This window comes from Rana temporaria, chromosome 8 (assembly GCF_905171775.1).
Source record: "Rana temporaria chromosome 8, aRanTem1.1, whole genome shotgun sequence".
NCBI classification, from domain to species: Eukaryota; Metazoa; Chordata; class Amphibia; order Anura; family Ranidae; genus Rana; species Rana temporaria.
In genome coordinates, this window is record NC_053496.1 from 170,740,683 (window position 1) to 170,753,741 (window position 13,059).

General features: G+C 47.6%; 1 protein-coding gene across 1 annotated transcript in view; it reads right to left on the reverse strand.

Moving 5' to 3' along the window:
* The window catches only part of LOC120910482 (zinc finger protein 252-like), a 123,954-nt gene extending 114,369 nt beyond the window's left edge, over positions 1–9,585 (reverse strand). The window contains exons 1-4 of the mRNA XM_040322238.1: positions 9,577–9,585; positions 6,401–6,808; positions 3,557–3,676; positions 2,989–3,109 (exon numbers count right to left, since the gene is read on the reverse strand). Of these exons, the coding sequence (XP_040178172.1) occupies positions 2,989–3,109; positions 3,557–3,676; positions 6,401–6,808; positions 9,577–9,585 (658 nt within the window). The remainder of the gene's footprint in view (positions 1–2,988; positions 3,110–3,556; positions 3,677–6,400; positions 6,809–9,576) is intronic.
* Positions 9,586–13,059: the final 3,474 nt, after the last annotated feature.

Genomic DNA, 13,059 nt, shown 5'->3' on the forward strand with positions numbered 1-13,059 from the left:
TCCCCCCCCCCCGTGCTCCGTGCAGTCTTTCCTCCCCCCCCCACCCGTGCTCCGTGCAGTCTTTCCCCCCCCCCCCCGTGCTCCGTGCAGTCTTTCCCCCCCCCCCCGTGCTCCGTGCAGTCTTCCTCCCCCCCCCCCGTGCTCCGTGCAGTCTTTCCTCCTCCCCCCCGTGCAGTCTTTCCTTCCCCCCCGTGCAGTCTTCCCCCCCCCCCCCCCGTGCAGTCTTTCCTCCTCCTCCCCCGTGCTCCGTGCAGTCTTTCCTCCTCCTCCCCCCGTGCTCCATGCAGTCTTTCCTTCCCCCCCGTGCTCCGTGCAGTCTTTCCTCCCCCCCCCCGTGCTCCGTGCAGTCTTTCCTCCCCCCCCCCGTGCTCCGTGCAGTCTTTCCCCCCCCCCCCGTGCTCCGTGCAGTCTTTCCTCCTCCCCCCCCCGTGCTCCGTGCAGTCTTTCCTTCCCCCCCGTGCAGTCTTTCCCCCCCCCCCGTGCTCCGTGCAGTCTTTCCTCCTCCTCCCCCGTGCTCCGTGCAGTCTTTCCTCCTCCTCCCCCCCGTGCTCCATGCAGTCTTTCCTTCCCCCCCGTGCTCCATGCAGTCTTTCCTCCCCCCCCCCCGTGCTCCGTGCAGTCTTTCCTCCCCCCCGTGCTCCGTGCAGTCTTTCCCCCCCCCCCCGCAGTCTTTCCTCTCCCCCCCCCCCCCCGTGCTCCGTGCAGTCTTTTGTCCCCCCCCCCCTGCTTCGTGCAGTCTTCCCCCCCCCCCGTGCCGCTATTCTCCCCCCCTGTCCGTGCCGCTCTTCTCTCCTACCATCAGTGCCGCTCTTCTCTCCCCATGTCAGTGCCACTATTCCCCCCCCCCCCCCCCAGTCCGTGCCGCTCTTCTCTCCACCATTCCGTGCCGCTCTCCCCCCTCAATTTGTGAGGATGGAGAGTGGAGGAGGAGAAGGAGATTTAGCGGCTCCTACCTTTTCCGAATGGACAGAGTCAGTGATCACTGACTCTGTCCATTCACATAACTGAGCATCGTAACCTGTGTTTACGATGCTTCAGTTTATGAATGGAGGAGCTTCTCTCCATTCATTTTAGCTGAGGCTGCTGAGAAAGGGACTGGGGAATCTGTGTCCTTAGTCCCTTTCACTGTCTTAAAGGGGAGATTTCAGAGGTCTGTTAAGACCCCTGATATCTCACCAAAGATCCCCAACAGGGCTGATAAAAAAATAAAAAATAATTGCAATAAATTTTAAAAATAAATAAAAAAAACAAAAAAAAAACAAACACACTGACAATTCACTCCCCCCCCCCCAAAAAAAACAACAAAAAATCACTGTAAAAAAAAAAAAAAAAATATATATATATATATATATATATATATATATATATTAAAAAAATTCCGCCACTGTCACATGACATTAAAAAAAAAATATCGGTATTCGGTATCGGTGAGTACTTGAAAAAAAGTATCGGTACTCGGTCTCAAAAAAGTGGTATCGGGACAACCGTAAAGCATGGGAGAAGGTTTTCTGTAGTCCATGGTGTCACGGGAACCCCGTCTCACTCCACTTGAGTGCTTCCGTCAGTACACTGCTTCCTCCAATCTGGATCCTTAGATATCGGATATTACAGCCACATATTGTAACCAAGAACCAGTCGAGACTAGCTCAGTTACAAACTGGGACATGGAATGTTTTATTGGACAAGGATACAGGCTTTTTATACACTTGAAAAGTATGTCAGTCCCCCACACATACACAATAGCCAAAATATTTACCCCAAATAAAAAAAGAATCACACAACGGTTTAGCCAAAGAGGTACAGCTGATTCATGGCTATAAACAAAGCAAACCTTAAAGTGGAGTTCCACCCATAAATATAACATTACATCAGTAGTTTTAAAAAAATGTCATTAGTCCTTTACGAAAAAAAAAAAATTTTTTAGATGCCTTCAAAGTGTTGTTGCTAGGCAGAATAGTTAATCTTCCCACTTCCTGCACCTAGGTGCTTAATGCTTCCTAACCTACACTGCACAGACTCCTGGGAATGTAGTGGGTGTAACTTTCCAGGAGTCTGTGCACTCCCCAGTCTCAAAGAATCATGTGACTTGGACAGCACAGGTGCTAAAACCTGATCTGACACTGCTTGTGCAGCACTGAGCATGTGCGAGGTCGAAATCCAGGAAGTCATACAGTCTGGCTTCATGATGCCCACACTTAAGATGGCCCCAGTCAATTTCTATTTTATAAAGTGTCTAAATGCTGTAACAACCTAACAAAACGGACCTTAGTTTACAGACTAACTTTACTAGAATACATTAAGCTTGTGTATTACAGGGGTATTTATATATAAAAAGTGAAATTGTGGCCGGAACTCCGCTTTAACAACAATAACAGGAGACCCATTTACAATAAACACATTATGACAGGGGGCCCCAGACAGGTGGCTTGCTGATGACATCAACATTATGAGTCCCAAGCTGGCAGAGACCACCATGGCCTAAACTGAGGAAAAAAAATATATTTTTATATATTTGAGGATATTTATTATAGCATAAAGTTAAAAATATTGAATTTTTTCAAAATTGTCGCTCTATTTTTGTTTATAGCGCAAAAAAAAAAAAAAAAAAAAAAAAAGCAGAGGTGATTAAATATCACCAAAAGAAAGCTCTATTTGTGGGTGAAAAAAATAAAATAAAATAAAAAAAAATACGTAAATTTTGTTTGGGTACGTTGCACGACCGTGCAATTGTCAGTTAAAGCGACGCAGTGCCATATTTGCAAAAAAAGGCGCAGTCAGGAAGGGGGTAAATTCTTCTGGGGCTGAAGTGGTTATTCACCACTGGGTTTTTAAATTTTTGGTAAACAAAACGAAAAAAGAGACCATAAAAAAAAGATTTAATAACATTTTGTAACGTAATTGGGAATTGGCGGAATGCCTCCACCTGACAGGCAGGAGTCAGATATACGCACAATCCCAATTTAAAACCCCCAACTGTCAGGTCCGTACCAACCTGGCAGCGAAGGGGGTTGAACAAAAAAGGAATGATTGAGTTAATGAGATCATTTGTTTCACTTACAGAATAGTCCTGCAGGACCTGGCGATCATCCTGAGGGATCTCCTGATCTTCCTGTGTGGAGTCCCGGGAATACAGAGGACGGGGACATCTCTCTGGTGGGTTCCCATTACTGGATCCATCTGTAGGAAACACACACACTGACTGAATACAAAGCACTGCTTTTAGACCTTTTAATAAACAAGGAACAATAAATGCTTGATTGGACGTAACGCGTAAGGGCAGTCAGATCATGGAGTCTAGGTGGTGCCTTTGTTCTGCTCTATCCTTTACAATAAAGTCTCTTCTTACCCGGTGATGTGAGGGGCGGCTGATCCTCCATCATGACGTCCTTGTAGAGATCCTTGTGTCCTTCTATATACTCCCACTCCTCCATGGAGAAATAGACAGTGACATCCTGACACCTTATAGGAACCTGACACACACAATGATACCGTCACCATCCAGACACATCCCTTGTCTGTTACTGGATAATGTCCCAGAATTCCCGGCACCGCTCACCTCTCCTGTCAGCAGCTCGATGATCTTCTGGGCGACTTCTACAATCTTCTTGTCGATGTTTCCCTCGGACGGCAAGGAGGAAGGTGGATGACCAGACTTCTTTTTTATGGGTCCATAACTCTATTCAATAAGATACAAGATATATTGTAATAGAGATAAGAGTGACGTCTTGTGACCTCCCAGAATCCTCCTCACCTCTCTGGTCAGGTCTGTGTATTATTAATAGAGATAAGAGTGATGTCATGTGACCTCCCAGAATCCTCCTCACCTCTCCGGTCAGGTCTGTGTTTTATTAATAGAGATACGAGTGATGTCATGTGACCTCCCAGAATCCTCCTCACCTCTCCGGTCAGGTCTGTGTTTTAGTAATAAAGATAAGAGTGATGTCATGTGACCTCCCAGAATCCTCCTCACCTCTCCGGTCAGGTCTGTGTTTTAGTAATAAAGATAAGAGTGATGTCATGTGACCTCCCAGAATCCTCCTCACCTCTCCGGTCAGCTCTGTGTTTTATTAATAGAGATACGAGTGATGTCATGTGACCTCCCAGAATCCTCCTCACCTCTCCGGTCAGGTCTGTGTTTTATTAAGAGAGATAAGAGTGATGTCATGTGACCTCCCAGAATCCTCCTCACCTCTCCGGTCAGGTCTGTGTTTTATTAATAGAGATAAGAGTAATGTCATGTGACCTCACAGAATCCTCCTCACCTCTCCGGTCAGCAGGTAGATGATGTCCAGGGCCAGAGCCAATACCTTCCCATTGGGATGACTTGGGATTTCCTTCTTCTCTGTAAAAGACTCTGGTGCCCCATTCTAAAATGATTTAAAAAAAAAGGGGCACAAGTTAGGTGGGAGGAGCAGTGAACTCCCACATATATTACTGTCTCTGTTGAACAGAGCAATTTTACCAGCCAGAAGATTACTAGAGCAATGCGGGGACTCAACTTTGACCCCTGCAACCCCAACATTGTAAATCGATTTTGCAATCCTGAAGCCTCCGTGCCCCTGTATTTTAAAGTGGTATTAAACCAAAAAGCAAACATTATATTGCAGCTTACCAATTCTTAGATGCGATGGCTGCATTAGTCTCCTTTTTAGGCTTTCTTTCTTTCATTTTCAATTGGTGATCAAACCAGCACGTTGGTTGTTTTTAGATGCACTCACGCAGAATGTATGCGTTTATAGCAGGGTTCGCTAAATTGGGGACCGCGGTCCGTACCCAAACCAAACGATGGTCCTGTCTGGACCACCGCCGTGCCACTTGTCAGCCTGGGTTCTCTCTCTCGTTCCCTCTCGGCCGCTATCATCCTCGCAGCAGGACAGAGGGCAAGATCTGATAATCACTTGCTTGTTAAAGTGAACGTAAACCCTCCTATCGTTTTCAGCCAGGGAAGCCGCCATCTTGGTCTCTATTTAATTTTTAACTGCCATGGTGCTACACATGTGATCAGTTATGACACCAGACATTGGAAGGTTTGACTATTCGAAATCCTGGCATGCTGGAAATGTTAAATCGATGGGTTGACTTCCACTTTAATGTAATAAGTTGGACAGCTCTTGGCCTTCTGTCCCAAGATGCAGCACTTCTGGCCCTGCCCGCTGTAAGGATAATAGTGTAAGCCGGGCAGGAGACGAGAGAGGGAATATCCAGCTGTTGTGCCTCTTGCCCTGGTAGGACGGTGCTGGGGTGGCTGAATGATGAAAGGGAGTACTAGGATGTAAAGAAGGAGAGCGGGGCTACTGCAAGGGGGTACCGTGATGTGTAAAGGAACTGACACCGTTGGACTGCTTTAAAGGGGAGTCTGCAATGTGAAGGGAGACTGTGATGTAAAGGATAGGGGGCTACTGCAAAGGGGTACCGTGATGTGTAAAGGGGTAAGGGGTAAAGTGGGGACTGAGATGGATAAAGGGACCACTGTGATGGGTAAAGGGACACAGAGATGGGTAAAGGGGTAAAGTGGGCACTGAGATGTGTAATGGGGTAAAGGGGGCACCTTGGTGGGTAAAGGGGGCACTGTGGTGGGTAAAGGGGTAAATGAGGCACTGAGATGTGTAAAGGGGGCACTGTGGTGGGTAAAGGGGGCAAGGGAGCACTGTGATAGGTAAAGGGGGCACTGAGATGTGTAAAGGGGTAAAGAGGGCACTGAGATGTGTAAAGGGGTAAAGAGGGCACTGAGATGTATAAAGGGGCAAAGAGGGCACTGAGATGGGTAAAGGGGGCACTGAGATGTATAAAGGGGCAAAGAGGGCACTGAGATGGGTAAAGGGGGCACTGAGATGTATAAAGGGGTAAAGAGGGCACTGAGATGTGTAAAGAGGTAAAGGAGGCACTGTGGTGGGGAGAGGGGGAAAGGAAGCACTAAGATGGGTAAAGGGGGCACTGAGATTGGTAAAGGGGGAACTGAGATGGGTCGAGGGGTAAAGGGGGCACCGTGATGGGTAAAGGAACTAAGGACACTGTTGGACTGCTTTAAAAGGAGATTCTGCAATGTGAAGGGTACAGGAGGTGTGTTACTGGACAGATCACCAGATAAAAGCCAAAAGAAAGTGAATGAAACCGCAACATCTAACGATTGGTAAGTGGGGTTCCCTGCTGACAGCTGAAAGCACAAAAAACAAAACAAAACAAAAAACCATTGCCAGCAATAAAAAAAAACTGAAAAAAATAATAAAGCGTGCCCCCCCCCCCATCCATACCAGGCCCTTTTAGGTCTGGAAGGGATTTTAAGGGGCACCCCACGCCAGAGTAGCCACTCCCACTACAAAACTGAACCTTAATTTGGCGCTGGCGTGCGGTAACACAACAATATAAAAATCATTTCACAACTGCCCCGGGCCCCACTCACCTCCAGCACCAGAGGCTCCGGCGTGTCGTTCACCTTAGGAAGTGGCCCATCTCTTGCCGCCAAATCAGGTTCAGCGTTCACAGCCGGGGGTTGGGGCGTGGCTCTTCGTTTGGGGAAGACGGTGGGCACAGCGTCCGCCCTCAGCAGCTTTGTGGGGTAGTCGGTGAGGTAAGAGTCTCTGGTGAAGTGGGCGGAGCAAATGCGCACGCCGTCCGCCACGTCCCTGTCCGAGCAGATCTGCTGGGCCAGCCGGTCCAGGTCTCCGAAGTCCTGTCCAGTGAGCCGCAGCCAGGACCCGATCTGGCCCAGGTCTCGGGGGAAGGCGTGCAACCTGATGCCCCGGCGGGAGGTGGCCCGGTTGGCCTTGCTGGGGCACCCCGTCACCACGCAGCGCAGCATGGCGTCTCCCTGCGGACAGAGGGAAAGGACATTTAAAGGGGCTTTCCACTTTACATATTTAACTTTTTTTTATTAATTTTCCCTTCCCCTGCAGACCAACACTAAGCGCTCACCTGTGCGACTCAAATTTCGTGTACTACCTGCTTAGAAAAAGGGGTGGCGCCACCGACTCAGAACAAGCATGCGCCGAGGGAAGTCACGGCGGAGTCAGGACCCCCGAGCTCAGCTCAGACAGGAAGTCATCGAATCAGTGCAGCGTCCACTCAGCCAGTCTTCTCATGGAGCTCAGCAATGGCAGCCGTGTTATTTTCAGGGTCCAGGGGTCCTTTAAGAACATGAAGCATGATTATAAAGTGCAAATAATGATATATATCTGCAGCTTTATAACCCTAAAAAAAAAAAACTACCAAACGTGCCAATGATATCATTAATAAACAAACTGCACCTTGTTTTCACTACTTTGCAGCTAGTTCGGTCTGGAAACTATGTGCACATGTGCAGATCGCCGAAAGACAGACCGCACATGCGCAGATTGCCCTAAACCCGCGCACTTCAGCTCTGTGAGGCCTGGCGGCCATGCTTATTAGAGGCATCCGCTGCCTACACAAGACAGATGTTGTAGTTGGACGTGGCTTCGCAAGGAAAACAAAATATAAACTCACAAAAGTCCTTAACCGCTTCCCTCGCCTTTTCCGCTTCAGTCCGTTCCCGGAGAAATAAGAATTCGCTATTGCCAGCAGTAAAGATGGCGCATCTTAGGCTTTTATGAGGATGTTGAGTTTTCACCCGCGTTTTATACAGACAGGGACGAGCGGCCGCGTTTCGTAGAGAAGGAAACGACCTTAGAGGTCCGTCTAATAGAGAATTCGGTATTGTTTACGATTTATTTCGATAAGCTGTTGGATAGTTTGGTGTTGCCCACTACAAAGGTGGCCGCTTTTCCTGGCAAACGTCACTTCCGCCACGGGGGGTCTGTTTAGAAGCGCAGCAATAGGCAGGAAGTGGAGTTTGTGACTGCTGCAGATGTTTCATCAGATTTGGCAACCCATCTGAATTGGTAACGGAAGTGACGTTCCGTCGCCACCATCTTGCTACACCCCGTACTCCTCCATAGTCGCCATATCTGACGAAACACAGGGGATTGTTTTATATTGAGGGGATTCAGACATCTTGCTGATCAGGCTTTTTCTGACAGTTTTTGAAATCATTATTTTTTTGCTAGAAAATTACTTAGAACCCCCCCAAACATTAAATATATATTTTTTAGCAGAGACCCTAGGGAATAAAAGGCTGTGGTTTTGTAAACGCAATTTTTGGGGAAAAATTCACTTTAATTAATAAAAAAAAAAACATAAAAAAATATATACCCCATTTTTTTTGGTGCAGTATAAAAGATGATGTTACACCGAGTAAGTAAGATACCAAACATGTCAGGCTTTAAAATTAAGCATGATTGCGGAATGGCGACAAACTACCTTAAAAATCTCCTTAGATGACGCTTTAAATTGTGTTACAGTTTACAAGTTTAGAGTTACAGAGGAGCTCTAGCACTATAAAAGGTTACTTCCACCCTAAACCAGAAATGATGTCGCCCTGGTCCTCCAAGGCCATAGAGGTGATCAGAGACGATGCAGTCTCTGGTAGCCTCGGTGACCAGCCGACCGGCCCCTCCCACCGCTTCTGAAAGCGATCCAGCGGCTAATGAGCCACTGGGACCGCTTTCATGAGCCGGTAGGACTGCTTTCACGAGCTGTGGTCCCTTCCTGTGCTGAGCCAGAATCCTGCCTTGTCCATCCATGACATTTAACTTCCCCCACCCCCTGCCCAACACTACAGTAAGGCATGCCGTGATTGATAAATGTCAAAGTTGCTTGTGCTTTTGATCAAACTGTTAAGCCATCAAAAGGCTGGTGTTGCCATGGTGCGGCACATGTGAACAATTTTGACTTAACATCAAACGGAGGCTAAGATGGCAGCTTCCGTGGCTGTAAGGCTCCATTCACACCTGAACGCGGCGTATTGTACCGCAATTTGCCGCAACAAATTGCAGCATTTTGTCCCGCGATTTGCCACGACAAAACGCAGCGTTTTTTACCGCGGTTTTCGCTGGAGGGGTGATTTACACATTGTCGGCTATGGCCGAACGCCGAAGCCGCCTGAAAAAAAGGGTCAGGGACTTGTTTTGAGCTTCAGGCGTACGGCGTTTGGCGTGGAGATGTGAACCATCTCCATAGCCGACAATGTTAAATCACTCCTCCAGCGTATTTCAGGCTGCAATAGCGTCGGGCGTCAAAACGCCTAGGTGTGAATGGAGCCTAAAAGATAGGAGGGTTTAGTTCCACTTTAACTTCCGTCACTCCCTGTTCAACACTGCAGTAGCATAATCTAGGCCAGTGATGGAGAACCTTGGCACCCCAGATGTTTTGGAACTACATTTCCCATGATGCTCAGGCACTCTGCAGTGTAGTTGAGCATCATGGGAAATGTAGTTCCAAAACATCTGGGGTGCCAAGGTTCACCATCACTGTTCTAGGCTAACAAATCAGAAGCCGGAAGACCACCCCTGAGTATAATAGGGAAAGATGACCACTCCAAGCACTGTGGTTTCTTCCTGCACAGAGCCAAAATTCCACCTTGTTCATCCTTGATGCTTAGCTGCCCTAAAATAATTTAGAATGCTAACAAATCAGAAGATGGAGGACCACCCCCGAGGACACAAGGGAGGGATGTCCACTGAAGGAACTGTGATCCCTTCCTGCTCAGAGCCAGGAACCCACCTTGGCCATCTTTAAAGCTTAACTGCAGCAATATAATTTGGGAGGCTAACAAATCAGAAGATGGAAGACCACCCCTGAGGATACTAGGGACAGATAGCCACTCCAGGCACTGTGGTCCCTGCCTGTGCAGAGCCCAAATCCCACCTTTTCTATCCTTGATTCTTAACTGCAGTAATATAATTTACGAGGCCAACAAATCAGAGGATGGAAGACCCTTGCTCAGGGTACTACGAACAGGTGGCCATTCCAGGCACTGTGGTCCCTCCCTGTGCAGAGCCAAAATCCCACCTTGTCTATCCTTGATTCTTAACTGCAGTAATATAATTAGGAGGCCAACAAATCAGAAGATGGAATACCAGCGCTGAGGACACTAGGGACAGATGGCCACTCCAGGCACGGTGGTCCCTGCCTGCGCAGAGCCAGAATGCCACCTTGTTGATCCTTGATGCCTAACTTCAGTAATATAATTTGAGAGGCTAACGAATCAGAAGATGGAAGACCACCCCTGAGGGCACTAGGGACAGATGGCCACTCCAGGCACTGTGGTCCCTCCTGTGCAGAGCCAGAATCCCACCTTGTCCATCCTTGATGCCTAACTTCAGTAATATAATTTAGGAGGATAACAAATCAGAAGATGGAGGACCACCCCCGAGGACACCAAGGATGGATGACCACTTCAGGCAGTGTAGTCAATTCCTGCGTTGACCAGCATCCAACCTTGTCCATTCTTGATGCTTCACCCTCCGACCTTGTTCCCAACACTGCAGTAATATAATCTAGCAGGCTAACAAATCAAAAGCTGGAAGACCACCCTCGAGGACTCACAGGAAGGATGGCCACTCCAGGAGTTAGGCAGGGCTGCGGCTCTACGAGATATGGCAACCATTGGCTGTAGCTGAGAATATCCAGCCTACCTATTCAGGTGGCTGCAGTGTTGGGTGTTCCCAGGTGACCATCTAATGGCAGGCGGGGCCTAGACCGGCACAGCCAAACCTTGATAAGTACACAGGCTTTCCTAGGGCCCGCCTTGTGTTTGCTGTAAACATTTCAAGGCCTAATTTATACTTTGGGCACGCCCCTTGGGGCTTTTAGTGCTTTGCTGTGCATTTTTTTTTCTTTTTTATAACTTTTTTTTGTATTGCGTTGCAGCATGTTCCATTTTGTTTATTAAATGCTGCATGTCCTGTTTTTGCCCCGCTTGTTGTGTTAGTGTGAACTGAGCCCATTGAAAACAATGGGCCGGATTCAAGAAGCAATTGCGCCTGTGTAACCATAGGTTACACAGCGCAATTGCTTACTTGCCCCGGCGTAACGAGTGCTCCTGATTCAGGAACCTCGTTACGCCGACTGCAGCCTAAGATCTGCGCGACATAAGGCTCTTATGCCCGCATATCTTAGGCTGCATTCTTGCGGTGGACGCTAGGTGGCGTTCCCGTTGTGCTCAGTGTATAGTATGCAAATTGCATACTAACACCGATTCACAACGTTGCGCGAGCCCTGCGTACGCAATTTACGTCCGGCAGTTTTCGCGCAAGGCTGCCCCTGCTATTAGCAGGGGCAGCCCATGTTACGTATACCCGTCGTTCCCGCGTCGCGAAATTAGAATTTTATGTAGTTTGCGTAAGTGAATCGTGAATGGCGCTGGACGCCATTCACGTTCACTTTGAAGCAAATGACGTCCTTGCGACGTCATTTGCCGCAATGCACGTCGGGAAAGTTTCCCGACGGAGCATGCGCTCTACGATCGGTGCGGGAACGTGCCTAATTTAAATGATTCCCGCCCCCTACGGGATCATTTAAATTGCGTGCACTAGCGCCGGGCATTTTGCCGGTGCGCCCGCGCAATTCACGGAGCTTCTGCTCTGTGAATCAAGGGCAGCGGAGCAAATTTGCGGGGGCGCAGGGCAAAAACGTTGCCCTGCGCCTCCGTAAATAATGCGCAAATGTCTTTGAATCCGGCCCAATGCTACTCTACATGTTAAAGCTCTGGGCCTGTGTTAAGCAATGCTGCTAAACACATATGGGGGGGGTCAAATATTATTTATTCGTACACAATACAGTGCATGAATAAAATATCTCAATATGGTCACTAGATGGTGCTAATGCTCATAGAAAATACTTTTATATTAAGATTGTCACCTCCCTCTACTGGTCATAATGTGGTATTTTCCAGTTTTGTGTATTCTTAATTAATGAATAACATTTGACCTGGAGAGAAAACATCCTAATAATGTTTGATTTTGCTTTTATTCACATAGGAGGAATATGCTCTTTCAAAGGACGAATAGCAATGCAAATTTTACAGAACTAAACCCCATGGTGTGAATAAGTCTTTAACCACTTACCCCCCGGACCATATTGCTGCCCAAAGACCAGAGTACTTTTTGCGATTCGGGACTGCGTCGCTTTAACAGACAATTGCGCGGTCGTGCGACGTGGCTCCCAAACAAAATTGGCGTCCTTTTTTTCCCACAAATAGAGCTTTCTTTTGGTGGTGTTTGATCACCTCTGCGGTTTTGATTTTTTGCGCTATAAACAAAAATAGAGAGCCAATTTTGAAAAAAATGAATATTTTTTACATTTTGCTATAATAAATATCCCCCAAAAATATATAAAAAAACATTTTTTTTCCTCAGTTTAGGCCGATACGTTTTCTTCTACATATTTTTCGTAAAAAAAAAATCGCAATAAGCGTTTATTGATTGGTTTGCGCAAAAGTTATAGCGTTTACAAAATAGGGGGTATTTTTATGTCATTTTTATTATATTTTTTTTACTAGTAATGGCGGCGATCAGCGATTTTTTTTTTCGGTACTGCGACATTATGGCGGACACTTCGGACACTTTTGACACATTTTTGGGACCATTGGCATTTTTATATCGATCAGTGCTATAAAAATGCATTGGATTACTATAAAAATGCCACTGGCAGTGAAGGGGTTAACACTAGGGGGTGGGGAAGGGGTTAAGTATGGGTGTGTTCTAACTGTAGGGGGGGGTGGCCTCACTAGGGGAAACACTGATCCTCGGTTCATACATTGTATGAACCGAAGATCAGCATTTCCCCTGCTGACAGGACCGGGAGCTGTGTGTTTACACACACAGCTCCCGGTCCCCGCTCTGTAACGAGCGATCGCGTGTGCCCGGCGGCGATCGCGCCCGCCGGGCACACGCACGGGAGTCGGGGGCGAGCGGGGGGCGCGCGCGCGCGCCTCCGGCAGCGCGCCCCTAGTGGCGGCTGGGAGAGAGGACGTCATATTACGTGCTCTCGCCCAGCAGAGCCACCTTGTGGACGTATATCGACGGTGCGCGGTCGGCAAGTGGTTAATAAACACAAGATCTGAAAACCTTTTTTAGCCCATGTATTTATTAGCCTAAATGGAAAAAAATAAAAACACGATACAAAAATAAATGCCCCAATGAATCTTACTCAAAAGAATAAAAAGTTACATTTTTTTAGAAGGATAGTCAAATCTTTTATTGG